The sequence below is a fragment of the Tiliqua scincoides genome, chromosome 8 (assembly GCF_035046505.1).
Source record: "Tiliqua scincoides isolate rTilSci1 chromosome 8, rTilSci1.hap2, whole genome shotgun sequence".
Lineage (NCBI taxonomy): Eukaryota > Metazoa > Chordata > Lepidosauria > Squamata > Scincidae > Tiliqua > Tiliqua scincoides.
The window spans coordinates 11,459,213-11,480,509 of NC_089828.1; the positions used below are offsets into that span (position 1 = coordinate 11,459,213).

The following is a 21,297-nucleotide window of genomic DNA, read 5'->3' on the forward strand; positions in this document are numbered from 1 at the left end:
ACCTAGTACACTTTTAAAGTGATTATAATTTATAAAAATACGCCCTTGGAATAAAAATACATACCACTTCCTGCACTTTTCCTCCTTAGGGGGAAAAAATGAAATACCGTATGTGAAAAAATAAAAATGTTTCAGAACAGTGATAGTTGTAATAATAAATTTCTTTAAGCCTTTTGGTAACCACTAAAATTGAAAGTGTAAAGAGATGGAAGGTAGTCAAAGCCTAGATGCTTACATTATACTCTCTCTGAAAGAAATAAGGATAATTTTTAAAGAAAAATTAACACATTTTCTTTATTGGCATGCTAAATTGTCAGAATATTTCACCAGATTTTATGCTTTTTAGTACAGAAGCGTGAAATGATATATACATCATGTAGCCTATTGTTGTTTTGAGTTAACCCAGTGTTATTCAAACTGTGAGGCACGGCTCTTTAGGGAGGCACCAGGAACTCAAAGGGGAGGCATGGGATGTCCTCTCCAAGTGATACAGTCACACCCCTGGGCAAAATAAGAGCCCATCTTCTGCCCGTCTTCTTTGCTTTTTTTTTTAAAGCAGAAGAAATGGGAGTTGCTCAGCTGCGAGAGTGGCTGCTGCCGCCCCGCCCTCTTCTCCCTCCACTCCGAGGCTGCCGCCTTCTGTGTTTGCTGCATGTTGTTTCCAAAGCTCTTCGACTCCAACCTCCATCTGGCAAGTACCAGCATGCTCAGCTTGCAGTCCTTGCCCTTGCTGACAGTCAGAAAGAAACCCTCCTTGATCCTTGCCTGGTTGGTTCCTAGTTCCCAGCCTGGGATCTCTTCTCCTCAAAGTGAAATCTCTCTTTTCAACCCCCTCCCTCTTCCACTCCCCCCTTTCAATCTCCAAATCTTCCTGCTTTCCTCCCCCTCCCCAAATAAAAAACTTCCCAGGGGTCTTAAAGTTGTTTCCATGCAGTTGGCAAAGGAGGAGGGGAGAGAGAAGCACATGCTTTACTTGGCCAGGAGCAGAAAAAGGGTACTGTTTTTAAAGTGATTTATTCATCTTGTTGTTCGACTGAAGAGGAAAGGCTGTATTTTTTAAGTGATGAATCTTGCTATTTGAAGAGAATACTTACCAGCCATTGATGAAGTGATTGCCAGCCCAATCCTATCCACACTTTCCTGGGAGTAAGCCCCATTGACTCTAATGAGACTTACTTCTGAGTAGACATGCATAGGCTTGAGCTGTATACTAGCTTGTCTCCTAGTATAGGAGACAAATCAGCTTCCTAACTAAGTCCATATCAGCTCTGATATATTTTCATGGTCTATTTTTGTTTTCCCCACCAGCAGCTGGAAAAATTTAATTTCATTAAATTAATAAAGGGTTCAATCCTATCCAAGGAGAATGGGAGAAATGACTAGTTAGATTGGGGTCCACAGGGGTATGCGTGTGCATGCGTGTGTGCGTGCGTGTAATGTTGGTCAGACTGGTTGTTCATAAAGTTCATTTGATAAAACAATTCTGCTGGTATGCTTACAGAGTTTAAAAAAATGAGTCTTCCTGGACCAGACAAAATCTACCTACTCCAGCATCCTGTCTCCAACAGTGATCAGCAGCTGATCATTTATAAAGCATGTATATTGCTGTGTATTAATAATATATTAGGATCTGCATTTAATTCATGATATGATTAATATAGTTAATATTTCTGGCCACTTCCTGTTTAATGATGTCACTTCCAGCCATCAGGGACATGATGGGGAGTCATGGCCAACAGCCATGGGGGTCAAGGGAGCCACTGGCCAGAAAAGTTTGAGTACCACTGAGTTAACCCATTTCTGCCCAGCCAACAGGTGTACACATTGGATCCTTAATGTGTACAGGCAATGTTGGGCAGAAATGGCTTAATTGAAAAAGACCCAGTTCAAATCTCTGCTCAGCACTGCAATCAGCAGGCATGGACATGAGAAAGCTATCTTTCCGCCCAATCTACGTCGGTGTCAGTTGGTTGCAAAGATCATTGAGACAGAAACCATACTGAACTTGGGACCTGCTAAGTGCTATGAACTTAACTCAAATATGCTTGTATGGTTTGTTTTGCTATGTGTCTTGCTCTCCTTTAGGGGAGCGCATTGTAATCTAAACAAAAATGGAGAAGGGCCCTGCAGGAGGAGCAGGTAGCAATACAATACCTGTGTGACTGCTTCCTCCTTGTGTGGGGTCCCTGAAGTTTGGCAGGTAGACAATCAGCTGAGAGAGCCTCCTTATAGCAACCTCCTGATCCAGGCTTTGCCTTGTCTCCCACACTCCCTCTCGATCTTTTGAGATACAAGCTGTCACTGATACCAAGAGCATTAATAGCATCTGGTAAAGTGTTCTGAATGTTCAAACCAGGTCACATGTATCAGTCCATGCAGTAAACCTGTAAAGTGAACATTATGTGCCCCTACTGCTGATAGGGGTGAAGGGCAGCGGTTGAGAGGGCGGTCATCTTGTGTGACTAAGGTAGAGGCAAGAATCAAACAAAGTTGAGTCTTTTAACCAGCATGCTACAACCAGTTCTACAACCTTGTCTGGACCTGTGTTGTATGGGAGATGCCACCTTACTAATCCTTCACCCAGCCTGGACTTCCCTTATATAGTTGTCAAACTGGTATTCATCCCATAATTAGTAGCTGGCTTATGGCACAATTATAAAAGCATGTTATAAAATCTCACACAAATTTAGCAGCATTGTATTGAAGTCTTGGGTTCTGGTACATACTGTATAAAATACTTTTGAGATTCCACTTTTAGTTTACAGTGATAAACGCACAGCATTGCGTTAGTTTACAGTATTGTTGAAATAATCTATTTGTATTTAAGGAAAAAAATATAAATATATCTTTTCACTAGTTAGTACAGAAGTGCACATTTGAACAGGAGCTGTTAGGACAGGTAGCAAAAGCACCCCCATTCATATTTCACTCTTATAATACCTGTTTTAATTTTTAAGAACTGCATAATGAACTTTGAAAGACAATTTCTGTTCCTTTTGAAAATGCCTCCTGAAGTAATTTTCCAATTAACTATACAATGTCAGGGGCTAATTTGTTTTCTTGCTTTGATTGATTGGATGATTTCTGGCAATCTGACAGAAAGCTATCACTCTAACACTTCATTGAGCACAACAATGATATAATTTAAAAACAGAATCAAAGGTTTCACTGTACGAGCTCTCGGTGGTCTTTGCTGCTGTGTAATCAACCTGAAATGCACACAGGCAGGCCTGTTTCCTGAATGGCCAATTCCCTTCCTAAAATGTGCAAAAGTCAAGAAAAGCATCATATTTCATGCCAGTAAACCCGATAACCAGATTCTCACAAGTCTATGGCTTTCAAACTTTCTATGGTCTTTCTAGGGCGAAGCCTTTCCACCACAATTCCTCTCTTTCAGAACTCGAGTGTGCACAAGGGACATGTTCAAAGGTGTGCAATCCATGATCCTGGCAGGAACTTGGTATCCTGGGGAGGCTATCAAGGTGCACCACTGCCAAGCATCTTTGAGTCTCCAGGGAGAATCGAGTCAATCATTTTTCCTCAACAAAGTCCTCAACCTAACATTGTTCTGGGGCACTGTGGAAAAAAACGGTGGCTGCCAGTAGAAGGTTCCGTTACCCCCGCAATAATGTCCTGAAACTAAGCTAGTACTAGAGGAGCTGAGGAGGAACAATGGCACCTGAGTGTACCAGCAAGGCCCCTTGACACTATTGGGGGGGGGAGGGCTCAGCCACTAAAAAGTGTAGTGTAGTGTAATGGCTGGTGTGATGGTTCAGGAGTTGGACTTAAGATCTGGAAGATCCAGGTTCAAATCCCCACTCAGTGATGATGCTTTCTGGTGGGCCAGTCCCTATCACTCAGCCTCAGCTACCTCAGAGGATTGCTATGAGGACAAAAGGAGGGGAGGAACTATATACACCACCCTGAGCTCCTTGGAGGCAGAGCAGTATAAAACTATGAACCCAAAAAAGGGGGGCAGGGGCTGACCAGAGTGCACCTCGCTGAGGGTCTGTTCAAACCTGGAACTGGCTGGGCCTACAGGTCGCTGGCCAAACCTATTGGACCTCCCTTCTGCACCACATGCATTCAAAGAACGCATTCAGAGCTCTCCTGTGGTTGTACCCTTGCAGAGGACTGGCGGTGAAAGGCTCCCTGCCTTTCCAGGATGCTCTTATCACTGAGAATCCCTGATAAGCTTCCAAGGAGTCCCAGGACTCTCCAGAAGACAGTCTGAAACCCCCTGCATTAACTGTTCCAATCACTGCTGTTGGGGTCATTTTCATCCTCTTCCGAGTCAGCAGACACTTTCTTAATTCTCTGGATGGCTGCCTTTATGCTTCTCTCCAGCTCATTGCTGGATCCTTTCTCAATGTCTGTCTTGGGTTCTTGACTAACTTTCCTCAGTTTAACGCCTTGTCGTATGGCAGCGAGGATGCTGTCATTGAGGGAGGAGCCAGAAGACAACGCCAACCGGGGCGGTTCCACTTTACGAAGAAGAATTTCACCACGCTTCAGTGAAGCCAAGACCTCGTCCATGGTTCCTGGGGCAGAGCAAGCAAAATGGTTATTCTCAGGAGATGGGGTTCAGCAACACAAAGAACAAACAGGAGCGTGCAAGGATTTGCAGAAAGGCGTCTCCTAATTTGGTTTATTCTGTGCTCACTGTTTTCTGTGAACTTTGTGTCAAAATAATCTGCCTGCGTTTTTCCCCCCAGAACTCTATGCAAGAAAAAAAGAAATTAAAGAGAAAAAAGAATTACATTTATTTCAAAGTTACTCTTTATGAACACTGCATACATTGATGGAGCTATATAAATATGGTCAACCACAAAATGCACAGAAAGTGTCTCTTTACCTGTACAGCTGTTTGCTGTGCACCTGGATGCATTGCCCGTTTTCTCCGTGGAGTCAGTTCCTCTAGGAGGGTCTCCTTCATGCACGAGGGGCAGTGGTTTCTCTTTGGCTTGTGCTGTTGTCTGGGCCTTCGGCAACGGTGGAGGAGGTGGCGGCGGCGGCAGTGGCGGTGGCAATGGCACATCTTCGCTTTTTATGTGTTGCTTTGGGTCACTCGGGGGAACAAAAATCTGGATGGAAACATCTGCTGGAGGTTTTTGTCGTGGTACCTTGGTGCCTTTGGCTTGTGCTAGATGAGCAGTCCTGGACTGCTTAGCAGGTGGCCTACTTGATGGCTGGAGGGATGCTACCACTGGAGTCCTCCGGGACACGCCGTGTGACTGCTTGGAGTTCCGAGGCTGGGACCGGGATGTCTTCAGCACAAATTGAGCCGGACATTTCTGCAAGGTGAAATATCTCCATGTTTCTATCAATACTACAGAAACCATAAGGACTGGCATCACAGCTTGAAACTCTCCAGGGGAGGGGGGGGAGCACTGTGTTAGCCTGTTACAGCAAACACCTGAGAGGTTCTTGTTTCATCATAAGCTTTCAATGGCCACTAAAGCGTCAGCCACAATAAATCAGTAAGTCCTTAAGGTGCCATGAGAACTTATTTTCTGCCCGATAAAAATATTATCAGAGTTGTATCCCACCCTTAACTCTTGTGCTCCACCCCAACTCAAGTTGATATATTTGAAGTTATCCTCAACAGGTGGCTACAGCAAAGCCTACCTGGTCAGCTTCCAAGTCAGACTGGAATTATGTTTTGGGAGGGATGCTGCTCCCTGTGGTGCCATACCTTTTCCCAAAATCAAAGTTGTGGCTCTATCTAGGCAACCTCGATAAATCAACTTTCATTACTTGCTTTAAGTACAGAATCTCTTGGTTCTGAAAACTTTTGCACATGTGTCCACATTCCACCTCTTGAATTCTCACCCAGGTAACTTGCAGGCCCAGAGTGGAGGAAGGGAATAATTCTAGGCCTCTAGCTAGTTTTGTTTCCCTATCAACAAGGAACTATTTGGCTATAGAACTTTCGAGGCTCACCAGCACCTCCTCACCACCTAGTCACTTGGGATTCCCACGGTTACTGCCAAAGAGGAGTCTCCCTCCTATAGATGATATCTGGTCAGTCCAGGGATATTAGCTGCAATGGCAGAGGAGAACAAGAGGGAACGATACTGCCTTCATATCCAGTTTTCAGGCTTCCTGGAATTATCTGATGTACTGCAATGAGACACAGAATTGACTAGACAAACCCACGCTCTAATGTTTCTTCCCAGAGGGGAACCTACAGGCCACATAATCTCTCTTGATGTGCACAGCCTCCATTCTTACTCTTACTCTACACTTCTCCGTCCACTTTATATGGAAAAAGGTCACTGGAAAGCAATCAATACATAAAAATTAAAGGTTCCATCATGCCTGGAAACCGACTGAGAACAACTCAAACTGCGGTACTCACCTCTTTGAATGTTTTTAGCCTCTCCAGGGTTTTCTGTCGCTCCTGTTTAATCCAAGCTTTTTTCTTTTTCTCATCTTCTTTCTTCTTGTCTCTCTTCTGCATTTGAAAACAAGTCAAAGTAAATACACATGCACACAGGAGTTTGCTACCCCACTCCTAGCACAAGGAAGAACCCCTGCGGCCTAGCTTGGAGATGAAAGCACAGGGTCTTGGGTTCAAATTCAAGTCCAGAAATGAAAATGCAAAAGTAATTATTTGTTCCCAATCTGTAAAAAGGTCAGAAAATGGAAACAAGAATACTGAAGGGCTATGTATACTCTGAATTTAAGAACAGTCAAGTCTATACATCAGGGCTGTATATCAGAATCCAAAATTCTGCAGCATGATAAGCTGAATTCTATAACTGGTATAAATTATGCATATTTACATAAATCATGCACAGTGGGCATTGCATCATTTAATCTTCTGTCAGTTATTCAAGGGAGGGGTAAAAAGCTGTGTAGGGTATTTGTGTCCCATAGTTTAACCGCTAAAAATCCTACACTGATTTCCCTCTCCCTTTGTTCACACAGACTCAAGTCCATCTTTGCAGCCTTAAGCTCTAGCAACTTGGCTTTGTTTTTAAAAAGAAAACAGGAACTCTCCAGGTGTTGAACATCAAGCCTGATTTAAATTTCTGCACTGGCACAACATGATCATAGCACTGCAAAAGTCACATAGCCATGGACTATCCAGAAAATAATTGAATTACAGCATGACTATTAACTCCCTTGAAACTTTAGAAAAAGATTAGAACTTGGGTTGTGCATACCCCCCAATAGGATTTTGTGCCCAGAGCAGCCAAATCCTATGTCAAATATATATTTGATATATATTATGCAAATTGTTGTGTGTGCGTGCATTTTGCATACTTCATTCTGCAGTGTTTACAACTTTGTATACTTTATTCTCATTTTGTTAACCTGGGGAAGAATCTGAGTGCAATGAAGGCTAGGCACAGAAGCCCTGCTCTCAACCTATGCAAAACCCCACACTTTTGAGATCGGCTGGCACTTTCAAGCATATCACTGCATCACAGGGACTAGAAACTTCAAAAAAAAAAAAGAAGCCAAGATTCTCATGAAGCTGTGTCTTGGCACTTTCCTTGTACTCCCATAGAACTGCAGCATCTGAACAAGACTGGCTATAGCTCTGCCGGAACCACCCCACACAGACTACCATTTTTCTTCAGGATACATACAATCTGGATGCTGTGATGTTGCAGGAAATGCCGGGTGCTCTCTTGAGCCTCCTGGAGCCGGAGATGGCGGGTTTCTTCACACTGATCCTAACAGAAAAGAAACCAGACCAAAAATCCTTGTCAGTGGACTTTGAAATGTGGCTGCATTTCTTTTAAAAAATAACTTCACGTGAAGCCCAGAGGCCTGAACAAGGATCACAAAGAGGGATTCCGCAAGTTCAGAACCTGTCACAGCAGAGGTCTGCAAACATTCCAGCTTCAGGGAACATTTTCCTCCTCTTCTTGTGCATACATGCCCTGCATCTTTGCAAAGAATTCTGGGTTATGTTCTAAGATACACGCTTGAGTCATAAAGGACACTGGTTAGAACTCTTGGGCCGCACCATTGCCATGGGACGCCTGCCCTCAGTTTAGAACAGACAGCTGACCCAAAATGACTCCCTCCATTTTGTCACCCCTATTCACAAGTGGCAAAAAGAGAGGGGGAAGACTTAGGTGTGATTTTCAGGAGCATGAAATGGGATGAAAGTGGAGAGAAAGAAAGGCCTTAGTGCTAGTGGTGTTGTTCTGGGTGCTGGGTAGCTACCATTTGAATTTCCCATAAGTCCCTGAGAATGGCACTATGTGATATCATTGCATCATTCCCAGGGAACTTACGAGAAATTAAAATACTGCCCACCAGGCACCCAAAGAAGTGCTACTGCAAAACTCTGGGAAAAGATGAGCTGGGTGATGGTGGTGGTGGTAGGACAATTTCATACACACCCAAACTTCAAACCAAGTTTTCTACTCTGGGGTCTTACACACAAATGTCCTATGATCCCATGAGAAGATGGATAGTGATGAACAAGATGGGTTGCCAAGAAGCTGAGCTTTTTGATGAGGAACACCAGATAAGTTTACAAAAAAATCCCCTGTTTCTTCAGATATAGTTTGAAAAACCCAGTCATACTGACTGTTCTCCTGCAGTTCAGAATTTTCTGATTCTTTCCTTCCCCCTGATAAATGTCCTCCCTTAGGATCTGTCCTGGTAAATTTTGTGCCTGTCTTCATCCCACTATTTCACTACCTTATTTCAGGCCAACCAGGTACCAGGTTTACTCCCACCCCACTATCCAAAACCTTTGAATTTCACACCTCAAATGCCCCTTTCTCCAGCATAACCATCCATTAAGAGCGGTGGGTGCTCTGTGCTAAGAGCATCAAAATCCTCTACTAAAATTGCTGAATTATGCAAATTGCATTACAGCTATAATTACAGATAATTATAATAACTTTATTCTACTTCTCCCAGTTATGGGAAGGGGACCAGGGACTACACAGCACAGAAGTTCAGACTCCGTGAATACCAGAAATCTTATCCAGCCCTCCCCACTGCTTTGGAGCTTTCAGCAGGCAAGGACCAAACATATTCATAGTACAAGAGCTAGAAAGTGGTTTTAAACAACAACAAGTTGAAAGTCTCCTAATTCTGAGAATTCATTATGCATATGCTACATTCAGGCGCACTGAATTAACTGTGCACTGTCCCCAAGTGCAGCTTAGCTGGTACTCTCAGCCCTCCCTTTCCTTGCACTAGGAAAACCCCATTGCAGGCCTGCATGAAGGGTCCTATTAGGAAGCTGCATAGACCCCTATTTAATAAATAAATTGTCAAAACCCACATGGAGCCAGAATCATGAATTTGACAAACAGCACAGCAGCCAGCCAATAACTTATTCCACATTGTGCTTCTGTGGGACCATGGAACATACACACACACACACACAGCCCTGGGCTGCGCCAATCGCACACCTGAACAACCTGGACCATTTACTTTTTTGTTCCTGAGATAGGCTCTCCGGGAGCAGATAATCCCACGTTTCGTCTCCAACTGCTGGGTCTTCTGCCTCAGCTGGAGCATTTCTGAGGAAGGCACATGGGTCAGCTCTGGGGTTGGTTCAGCAGCTTCTAACTCATCAGGATTTTCACAGGTGTCGTAATAAATGACTTCGTCCTGAATCTCTAGGAAGGCAAAGCTGAGTGATAAAAGAGTGCCAAACAAAATATCTAGAAAGTAATTTAAATGGTTCTGAACCAGGAACTCCCAAATAGGATGTAGCAGTGAGTTTACTTCAATAATTAATGGCTCCAGGAACATCAATAGTACCCAGTGCACAAAGGAGATTGCCTGTTGTGCCCTGCATGATTTATTGTTCTTGGTTGGCAACCTTCAGTCTTGAAAGACTATGGTATAAGCCTACAGCACCCGGTATTCCCAGGCAGTCTCCCATCCAAGTACTAACCAGGCCTGACCCTGCTTAGCTTCCGAGATTGTTCTTACTGTTAACATTTGAAGCCACCTTAAGCTGAGTCCATTGCCTACATGGACTGGCAGCAGCTTCCAGGATTTCAGGAAGGGACCTTCCTTGCCCTCTCTGGAGATGCTACAAAGGACTGAACCTGGGGCCTTCTGCATATAAAGCAGGTGCTCTGCAACTGACCTGTGACCTCTCCCTGCCCCAAAGCAATGCTATGATCTTGCCTTCTCCCCCCCAAGTAGAGAAATGGTAAGCCCCCCTCCTCCCTCCTTACCTTTCATCCGTCTCCTTAACGTCTCCAGCTGTGTAACGAGAAGCATTTCTTCATTCTTCAATATCTCAAACTGCACCTCATACAGCTCCAACTGTGTCTCATAATATTCTATTTCCAGTTGTTCAACACAAGCTGTGTCATTTTCTTGCTCATCCAGCGACTCCATCTGCACAATTCCAGACAAGGAGGAAGGGAAGCATCATCAAGACCAGGAGTGAGATGCTGAACATATGCTCCAGACCCTCTAGACCAGTGATTTTCAACTGGCGCGCATGGCATTTTGTTGTTGCACAAAAGGCCTACAGATGTGCTGTGGCAGTTTGGAGTTGAAAAATCTCTGAAAAACTCTTCTGGGTTCTGTTGCTTTGTTTCTAGGGCAACTGTATGTAGCACTGAAAGCCAGCATAGGAAGAGGGACAGACAATTTGTCACTACAGACAGTTGCCCTAGAAACAAGAGTCACAGAACCTGAGTTACCCAGAAGTGACATCCCAAAGGCGAAGATCATAGAGAGGACCATAGAGGCTAGTGTGCCATGAGAAGAAAAAGGTTGAAAATCATTGCTCTGGACCAGGGGTTTCCAACTCATGGCCCGCGAGATCCTGAGATGTGGTCCTCAGGAAAAGAGGTCTCTGGAAAAAAAAAAAAATCACCTTCAATCACTGAAAGTGCTTCTCCATGGACCACAACAGAGGGCAGAGAATGGACCACACACAGTCAGCACTTATAGTGTCTCACCGAATGCTCCCCCACTGACTACCAAATTTAATTGTATTTTTGTGTGCAGGAGATGGGCGGAGTTGCATGTGGTCCACAATGAATCCAATTTTAGCTTCAGTGGTCCGTGGGCTCCTAGAGATTGGGAACCACTGCTCTAGACCAGTGATTTTCAACCTTTCTCATCTCATGACCACTGACAAGGCACTAAAATAGTCAAGGCACACCATCAATTTTTTGACAACTGACAAGGCACACCGCATTGCTGGAAGGGGGCTCACATCCCCCAGTGCTCCTACTAATAAATGATCCTCCCTCAGACTCCCACCTGTGGTCCATTTGTAGCACACCAATGTGCCACGACACAGTGGTTGAAAATTGCTGGTCTAATCCCTTTCTAACACCATCTAAGCTAGTGGCCATCACCACATCTGGTGACAGCAAATTCTACCAATCACACCATATTTTGTGAAGAACTTCCTTTTCTCCGGCTTCTGAGATCTAAGGCCATGAAGACATAAGAACATAAGAACAGCCCCACTGGATCAGGCCATAGGCCCATCTAGTCCAGCTTCCTGTATCTCACAGCGGCCCACCAAAGACGAGTTGTGATGGTACCTCTTGGGCTTCAGATTTGACATAACACATTGAAACATAAACCAAACGAGAAACAACATGTGGAACAACCGACCTTGATCCCAAAAATTGTTTTAGAGATTTATTTTTTTCAGCAAACTAGGCCAGAACCTGAATTCAAAATCTCTTAGTTGTCTTGAACCTGTATCAAAACTGAACCCCTGAACCCAAAAAGTGGTAAGTGGTTCAACATAAGCAGTTTGATAATCAGGCACTCATCATTTGTAACACTAATGTTTTATTTCCCTGGTTTAAAAATAACCAAAACCTGTTATGTGTATTTTGTTTGTAAAAAGTTGCAAAAAAATGTTTTTAAAATAAACAGTTTAAAGTAATTATTTTTCTCAAGTTAAAGACATATTGCTGTATCTATTTTCCAGAATTCCAATGCAAGTGGAAGAGTTTGGTATTATTCTGCATGAAACATATCTAGACTAGTTTGATGAGTCAGAACTGGTTATCAAATTAGGGCCTGAACCAGAGAGTTTAAAAAAAACAAACCGCCACTGATGAACTTGAATGAGACAGAACCCTCAGACTGAACCTCAGACAGAACCCTCTGATTCAGTGCATCAGATCTTGCTATATATCCTTACTTGCTTCCTAATGTCAGCTCTTCTGTGGTTCAGGCACAATTCTTTGGCTCTCATATACTGAAGGGTCTCTTTCGCTAATAAGTACTTCAGGTTTTCCAGCCTTGGAGAAGCCAATGCCCAGGCAGCCTGGCCAAAACGCTTTCGGTCTTGTTCCATCTGTTTCTGCATTGCTGTCAGAAGAGAAAGGGGCAAAAAAAAAAAAATCAACTAAAATGCCATGTTGCTACTTTTGAGTCTACTCAAAAACAGGAACATATTGAACTGAATGGCATTTGAAATGTCTCTGGACATTCTGCAAAGAGAAGAAAAAACTGTAACAGCTTTAGACAACTTTGGGCCCAACCCTAGCCAATTTTCCAGCCCCGGTGCAGCCACAATGCAGCCCCATGGTAAGGGAACAAACGTTCCCATACCTTAAGGAGGCCTCTGTGACTGCTGCCCCACCACAAGATGCAGTGCATGCCCCATTGGCACAGCTGCACTGGCACTGGAAAATTGGGTAGGACTGGGCCCTTTGGCAGCTACTCAAATATTTTTATTAAATTTCTATCATATTCCTTCCTTTTCAGAACTCAAGGTGGGACTCCAACATAGGGCTCCGATATGGTCACCCATCTAGGCACTGACCAGTCCTAGCCCTGCTTACCTTCAGCAAGATGACTGACCATGTGCCCTGCAACATCTTACACCAAGAGATGGTTTCACAGAATGGGTGTGAACATGGGCTATGGAAGTTTGTCTCGTCAGCTGGCCTTAAACCAGCCACTTGACCCCAACTACAACATGGCAACAGTTTAAAACCTATTTTTGAAACTGAAAGCTGCTTTGAAAGTCTTTGGGCTGACAGAGTGGGATGCAAATATTTATAATAAACAAGCAGAGGAGCGCTGGTCTATCTCACAGGCTTTGGTACGGATTACTAGGCTGACCTGAGAGGCAGTGTGGTGTAGTGATTATTGTTCTAGACCAGGATCCAGGTTCAACTCTCCACTCAGTATGAATTGTACTGGGTGACCTTAGGTTAGTCACTTTCTCTCAGCCTAGCCTTCCTCACAAGGCTGTTGTGAGGAGAACAAGGGGCTTGGCAAGCAATCCACTCTGACCTCCTTGGAGGAAGGTGGAATGCAAATATCATCAATAGCTAAAATATATATGATGTGCTCTGGACAGTTAAAATGCTTTTAATAAATGTTAACTATTGATTGAAACCCATTCTTTAATTGGGTCATTCTGATCCAGAATGCTTCATTGTGAGAGTCATGCATTAAGCTTCCACCCTGGACTGGTGCAAAATATATTAACGTGGAAAATCCAAATTAGCAGACTCCCTAATAATAATAATAAACTTTATTTCTATCCTGCCCTTCTCCCTAAAGGGACCCACCTGCAGCAGCCCTCCTTGAAATGTACATATTTGCACACTTCACGAGGCCTCGTGTACTCTTGTGCAAGTTGTATGCATTTCAGGGAGTCTTGTGCAGGGAAACTTCTCAGCAGACTACGTGGGTCAGACAGGGTTACTCTGCACTGAGGCCCCAAATCTGCTCTCGGAAGCACCTGCCCCGCCTTATCCATCTCATAGTAGGGCTGCCTCTGCCCTCACCTGCTAATGCGGTCACAGTTTCCTTGAAGTAACCAACAGTGATGTCTTGAATGGAGCAGGTAGCTTCTTCGGCTTGCTCTGTCCACTCCTCGACTTCCTTTTGCAAAGCCTCGATCCTCTTGGGGCCCAGCCTACCAGCCTGCAAAGATTTCTGCAGAGAACCCTTCTTTCTCTCAGTTAAAACACATTGTCAGAGCAGTGCAAAAGGCGCACATCATACAAGAGAGAAACAGTCAAGAACGGCTACAACAGCTGTGCTGTGACAGATTTAGATTCATCCCATTGCTGCAGCTATTCACTAGTACACAGTATTCTATAGGAATTCTTTTCCAGTGCAAATTCGCAATCGTATTTTCTAGCCATTTGATTCAGTCACATGGATAGCTGGAAAATGTAATATACGAATATTTTAATAATAACAGAATGCACTGCCTCCCCATCTAGTATCTTGATTCAGTCCTTACAAATACCCTTTAAGGCAAGTATTATTATCCTCATAATGCAATTGAGGAAGATTGAGGCTGAGAAGGAGTGGCTTATCTAAAGCAGGGGTGAGCAAACTTTCAACTTTATTATTATTCATTACACAGGCCAACAAACATTTTGCTTCCTTAAATGTTACACCAAATCCTGGGTATATTTGGGGTGCTGATTCCAAAAATCCGTTTTGCCCTATCGCGTCTAGTTTTGGAGACATGGCATAGCCTCTTTAGTGAATGGTTCAAGCAGCTTCCTCATGAGGAAGCCATGGTGTAGGCTTCCTCATGAGGACGCTGCTTGAACCATTTGCTAATGAGGCTATACTATATCTCCAAAACTAGACATGATAGGGCAAAACGGATGCCATTTTTGGAATCGGCACCCCAAATTCATAACAAACCACCATAAAGTTTGGGAAAAACTTTTCTGACCCTCAATTTTGTAGGTCTGTGTTATTATTAACAATATTTATATATCGCTTTAGGGATCTTATACCCTTAAAGAAGAGGGAATTTCAGCAGGTGCAGCTTGTCATCTCACAGACAAGCTCTCTCTTACACTATTGTTAAAGGTCTAGGATCCCTAAGTTAAGAGTTTGCCCACTTCTGGTCTAAAGCTACCTTCATGGCAGAGATTCAGTGAACCAGGGAAGTCCTGATTCACAGCCTCTAAGCTACTACATCACAGAGTTTGCAACAGGTCAGATGATCAACAGATCAGGAAAGACCACTTAGCTATCAGGTGGCAATATCACTACATCCCATGCAAAGGGTACATTTGAAATCACAAGACTGGAGGGCACATATAGTCCATTCAATTCAGTATTTTAAACTGGGAGCGCAATTTAAAACAATTGCTGGACTCTCCATTTCAGTGGGAAAAAGCTGGAAAGAGAAACCTACCAGAATCTCCAACTTGTATAACGTTGCCAGTTCTCTCATATCTCTAAATGGCTGCAATAAATATTGATAGAACTGGGTTGCCACAGTAACCAGCTCCCAATAAGTTTCATCTTCTTCGTCGTAAAGTTCCATTAAGGCTACCAACTTGTCAGTGTCTCTGTGCTGATGGAGAACCTGCGTGGGCAAAACAGTTCCGCAGTTAACAGGGGGTTGTGGCCTTTGCAGAACTGGGGGAGTCAATCAGAGCTTCACTATTTCTGCTAATTTAAACAGAAAATCTCCTTGCTTGTACCACATAAGGAAGACTCCTCAAGATGAATGGAAGGTGAGGAGCAACACTGTTCAGAAGGCACTGTGTCCAATGCCCATCCCACAAAAGCCCCTGCACTTAACATATGGCATTGAATTCATCTCTGCAAGACATGATCACAGCCACTATTTTGGATGGCTTCACAACAAGGATCCGACACATTCATAGAGAAGACAGTTTAACAGACTCAGTTTCCTCATTTACTAGGGACAGTCCCTGTCCCTGGTAAAATTACTGCCACTATTTTTGCCTCTTAGGGTAAAATTCTCAAGATTCCCTTTTGAAGTTTCCCTCTATACACGTACAGTACAGGTGCATTAGAGAACACTAGCTGTCTTCCTGCTGTCCATCTCATCATTCTGACCACGTGATGTACCCCACCCATAAATCACGATACCAGCTTCTTGTCTGCACCAAGATCCTGCATAAACTTCTCATCCTTACCTTCACAACCTCCCTGGTCTCCATCATTATCTACACACCAACACATCCATGCCTGTTCCCTTAACTCACCCAGCTATGATGCCTATTTGGCATCATATGATGCCCAGCTATGATGCCAAATGCCTATTCCTCCCATGCTTATCCCTGCTTCCATGGCCACTCCCTTTCATTGGTTGTCTCCCTTGTGCCAATTTTGAGATTGTAAGATCCTGGGGCAGAGACCCATTCTCTCTCATTGTTTCTAATGAGAGACACTCTCCCTTTAGAAAGTGCCAAATGTTAACAGTTAGAACCATCGCAACTTGCTGTAGAAGTTCAAGCAGAATAGGCCTTTTGCAGTGAATATGGATACAATAATCCAACAGATACCACCATGAATGAGTAAGAGAGGTGGGGTCAGGCAGTGATTCTGTGTGTAAAAACAGGAGCGTGCCCACACTTACGGATGTCCTGATGTTCTGCTGTGGGTGTCCTGATGTGAAACACTGGATTGTATTATTATTATGCTTCTGTCTCTAATAAAATAAATAAATCCTTTCTCCAAGGTGTTCAGGTCAGCATACATGATTCTTCCTCCTTAAATCCTCACAACCACCCCCCCTCCCCCGTGAGGTAGGGTGAGATGATGGAGAATGACAATCACCCAATGGGCATCATGGCTGAGTGAGAACTTGAACCTGGGTCCCCCAGCCCAGTTTAACATGCAGACCTCTACACCAGGGGTATCTAAACTTTTAGGCCAGAGGACCACATAAAATATCTGGCATGGTGTTGAGGGCCAGAAAAATAAATTTTAAATATAACATTTAAATAAATACATTAGAAAGCCTCAGAAGGTCTAAGGCATTCAGAAGGCCCAAAAAATCACTTCTGGTTTTCCAGGAAAACCAGGAAGTGATGTTTTTAGGCCTTTAGAAGGCATTCTGAGGGAAGGAACATGGCCTCCCAGGCCCTCAGAACACCCTCCAGACACAACTGGAGCACAGCTCTGGTCACATTTGGTTGAGCGGGCCACAGGCTTGCAGGGGTCCAGAGGCTTGCTGTGGGCCAGATAGAGGCTTGTCGTGGGCCACATCTGGCCCCCGGGCTGGGGACTGAAGACCCCTGCTCTACACTACACAGGTGATGGCTAGGAGTCAAGAATACTCCATGGAACCCCAGTATACAGGAGATCAAACTTCTGCGTATCAAATGTAGGGAACAAGCAAGAGAGGAAAGCTGATGCCCTTATATTCTGGTTCATAGTGCCCAGAAGCTCCTGGCTGGACCTTGTTGGAATCACACTGCTGGATTGGACTAAGCCAGCAAGGCAAATCTTCAGGTTTCACTCATATAAATGGCAACAGTGATCAGTCACTGCAAAAGTTCCATCATTAGGCGCAAGAGCTAAGGCTTCAAATCAAAGGACAATTTGAAGAGCTGAAGCAATTACGTCCAGCAGGAGAAAAAATATATTGCTGTTGATACTCTTTAGGGTGCTGATTGCTTTCTATTGCCATGGAATTGCCATGCGGCACTGACTAAAACATTTCACTGAGTTATTGCTAGCTGCTAATAGACATACAATGGTGGCACCAACTGGGAAAGTTTAATTTTTCCAAGCAGCCAGTGCCTCATACGAATCAAGCCTGCACAGCAGGCTGGTGAGCTGATCCCAAGTTGGACGCAGCAGCTCCCGCCCCGAGTCTAACAGTTCATCTTCTCAACCCCTTGCGGTAGCCATTTCTCACACCCACTTCAAACTGTGCAGTCCTACCCAGGAGCTTGAGGAACTGCAAGCTTCTTCAGACATGGTTTTGTTCCTATGTTTCGAACAACCTGTACTTCAGGCCACAGGGGAAACATTGCAAGATCTCTCAGCCTGTAAAAAGCTAGTACTGTACTGTACTCCAGGGTGACCAAACTCCAGGCAGCCAAACCAAAATGTGTGGTTGCCATGACCTTGTCCATTACCCTTCAGTAATTTCAGTTATCCCAAGTGGGGAGTGGCCATAAAGGTAGCTAATAAATTCTGCTGGCAACAGGGGTTTGAAAGCATCCTTAAAATGATTAATTTCACCTTTAAAATGGCTTAAGCAATGTTTAGGTGTAAGGGCCTATGAGTTATAGTGAATATTAGCATTTACCAACCAAGCTTTTGAATAGCACAGAGATTTTTTTTCTTTTTTTTGCACAGGACTGCTGTTCTGCTTTTGTTGGCTCTCACAGCATAACAGTTTGACTCCAATTCTAAAGGCAGCAATAGTTTTGGTTTTTGGAAGGGCTTTCTGGGGAGAGGGGGTGTCCGTTTCTGCTTTGCAAATGTCACCAGTTACTCGTTGCCTGCATAATTCTATACAAACTGAAATGGAAATTGAACAGTAGCCAGTTGTTTTCCCAGACTGAGGCTGTTTAACTTTAATTACACAACAGGCGGAAATCCAACAGGTACAGCTCACTGCTGTTGGAATACAGCATACAGTTCTGGGCACCCTATCTCAAAGACAACATGGCAGAGCTAGGAGAGGACAACTAAAAATTATCAAGGTGGGTAGGTGCAACTCCTCTTTAAAAATAGGGACTTTTTAGTTGGGGAAGGGAACCTAGTGCAGGGGTGCATGGGGAGAGGGGACATTATAAAATTATGCATGATGTGGTATAAAAGTGAGTATTCCTTTTTTTTTTTTTTAATCCATAATACCAGAACTCTTGGTCACCCTATGAAATCTCTTGATAGGAGATTTAGGACAGACAAAAAATATTGCTTCTGCACACCATGTGAAATTCATTTGCGGGATTCACTGCCACAAGATGCTGGAAGAGCCACTGGCTTACGGGGCTATAAAAAGACAGGGCCAACTCATAGAGGATATGCCTCTTATCAATAGCCCTGATGACCACTCAGAACCTCCATGTTCAAAGGCAGCCTAACTCTGAATAGCAGTTGTGGAGGGCAACAGCACTAAGCAGGCTTTGGTGTGGGCCAGGCTTATATTCCCACCGCCTTATCATCTTCCAAGCCTGAAAAAGTAGCCCCTGATGAATTTCTGCTTAAGGAAGAACAGAGTAACTGTGCAGTGGGGTGAAACCCTGATCAGCCTTACTACTGAATAGTTTCTCAAACTAAGAGTCAGGACCCATTAGGTGGGTTGCAAGCCAATTTCAGGTGGGTCCCCATTCATTTCAATGTGTACTTTTTTTTTTAACACATTAGGCTTGATGCTACCATGGTATTTGACTGCATTTTGGAGAAACATTAGAGATATATACCTAGTAGACTGTTAAAAGTATAGGCTTTTAACAATGATAGTCAATGGGGCTTACTCCCAGGTAAGTGTGGATTGGATTGCAGCCTTTGGGATGTTTAGGGAAACAGACCAGCAACTGCTTGAGAGGATTAGGAGGGTTCTTCTTTATTTAAAATAATTTTTAAACTTATACTTATTGTAAATTTATAATTGACTTAGAGCCCAAGCCTATGCATGTCTACTCAGAAGTAAGTCCCATTAGAATCAATGGGGCTTACTCCCAGGAAAGTGTGGATAGGATTGGGCTGTAAATTGATTTGATTTTGTCATATGGGGGGGTGTTAAAAGATTTCCTGTCTGAAGATGTCACTTCTGGGCATGGCATCACTCCTAGGTTAATGACATCACTACTGTGGTGGGTCCTGATAGACTGGCTTCTAAAAAAGTAGATCCTGGCACTATAAAATTTGAGAACCATTGCTGTAGAATAAAAGTATTTTTTAATTGACTTAGGGCGAAATCCCAACCCCTTATGTCAGTGTTTTCCAGCACTGGCATGGCGGTGCCAATGGGACATGTGCTGCATCCTGCAGTTGGGAGTCACTCACGGAGGCCTCCTCAAAGTAAGGGGAGGTTTGTTCCCTTACCTAGGAGCTACATTGCCCTTATGTCATTGCTGGAAAGCACTGACATAAGGGGTTAGGATTGTGCCCTTAATTGATTTGATTTTGTTGAATGGGGGTGTTAATTTCCTGCCTGATGATGTCACTTCTGGTCATGACATCACTCCTAGGTTAATGACATCACTACTGTGGTGGGTCCTGATAGGGTGGCACTTTAAAAAAGTGGGTCCTGGTGCTATAAAGTTTGAGGAGCGCTGGGCTTACTCCAGTTCAGTGACAGCATTTGTGAGCTCACCCACTGCACCCTGAAAGACGGTGCACAGCCCAGTCCTATGCGTGTCTACTCAGAAGCAAGTCCCACAGGGCCAGCGGGTCTCGCTCCCAGGAAAGTGTGGGCAGGCTTGCCACCTCATCCACCTGGTGGCACCTGGGACGGGGCAGACCTCCAGCCCCCGCAGGCAGACGGGCGTCCCCGGCACCCTCCCGCCGCCCGCGCCCTCCCGGCGGTACCCTGCGCAGGGCGTCCTTGGCACCGCTCAGCCGGCCCTTCAGCGCCTTCCTGCGGAACTCGTGCAGGCTCTCGAAGTACTCGTCCTCCTCCTGCGGGTCGCGGGCGAAGAGCGTGTCCAGGAGGGCGCGGCGGCCGCACAGCTCCAGGGCGCAGTCCAGGTAGCGCTCCAGGCGGCGGCACAGCGCCTCCAGCTCGGCCTCCGCCAGCACCGGGCAGCCGGGGAAGAGCAGCGCCCAGAGGCCGCCGCCGGAGCCGGCCAGGGCGGCGGGCAGGGCCGGGAAGCAGGGCTCCAGGCGCGCGTCCAGGGCCGCCAGCTGCCGGTGCGCGCCCTGCAGGGCCTGCGGGGAGAACAGGCCCGCCCAGCTGGGCTGCTCCTCCGCCCCGGCCGGGGCGCCCCCGGGCCGCTCCTGCAGGGTGCGGTTGTGGCAGGTCAGCGCGAAGCCGCCCTCCACGCCGTTCCAGGCTACCAGGAAGCGCAGCTTGTGGGGCGCCCCCTCGGGCCGGCCGAAGGCGTCCTCCCGGATGGCCACCCAGCCCTCCAGGCTGTCGGGCTGCGGCTCCCCGTCCATCGCGCTGCGGGCAGCCTCGCCTAGCCTCCCCTGGCCTGGCGCGCGAGCCTGCGAGCTTCGAACGTTCGGCGCGCCAACGTTCTAGAACCCCAGAAACTTTGTTGCGCTCCAAGTGAAACAAAAACAACAAAGGCTGGGGGAGGGGAGGGGGACACTCTTGCTACTTTCTGATGACGTCACTCGTCGCTGCCCCTTCCCATTGGCTGGAGAGGAGACCCACCCCTTTGCTCCTCCCACATCAGCTGGGTGCTGATGTCAGAGGAGGAGATGCGCTGGGAGTCGGAGCCCTGCTGGAGAAGCCTGATGCAGGCATCCAGGCAGTGGCGTCACTGGGGTTTGCATCAGCCACTGCGAGGATGGATCAACTCCTATGCAGTGGGCGGGACAAAGCCCAGGCAGTGGGCGTGGTGACGTGCCATGGCCCCGCCCTCGCAAGTTTTGGGTGGGCTATAACTTTATTTTATTTTTCACATTTTTATGCCGCCCTTGCGCCAAAGAGCCCAG

General features: G+C 45.4%; 1 protein-coding gene across 1 annotated transcript; it reads right to left on the reverse strand.

Moving 5' to 3' along the window:
- Nucleotides 1-266: 266 nt before the first annotated feature.
- On the reverse strand, nt 267-20,919 carry WHAMM (WASP homolog associated with actin, golgi membranes and microtubules). Its single transcript, XM_066635595.1, has 10 exons — nt 20,224-20,919; nt 15,110-15,283; nt 13,728-13,878; nt 12,125-12,294; nt 10,176-10,341; nt 9,418-9,605; nt 7,602-7,688; nt 6,362-6,457; nt 4,856-5,294; nt 267-4,541 (listed from the first exon to the last, which is right to left on the reverse strand). The coding sequence occupies exons 1-10, from the start codon at nt 20,791-20,793 to the stop codon at nt 4,246-4,248; spliced, it is 2,337 nt and encodes a 778-aa protein (XP_066491692.1). The 5' UTR covers nt 20,794-20,919; the 3' UTR covers nt 267-4,245.
- Between the last annotated feature and the right edge of the window lie 378 nt (nt 20,920-21,297).

Excerpts from the sequence above, each read along its gene's own strand:
- WHAMM (XM_066635595.1), bottom strand. The coding sequence starts at position 20,793 with ATGGACGGGGAGCCGCAGCCCGACAGCCTGGAGGGCTGGGTGGCCATC. Across the intron at positions 15,284-20,223 it reads CCAAGGACGCCCTGCGCAGG|GTTCTCCATCAGCACAGAGA; the intron begins GTACCGCCGGGA and ends TTGCCCACGCAG. Across the intron at positions 7,689-9,417 it reads CCTATCTCAGGAACAAAAAA|GATCAGTGTGAAGAAACCCG; the intron begins GTAAATGGTCCA and ends CTTTTCTGTTAG.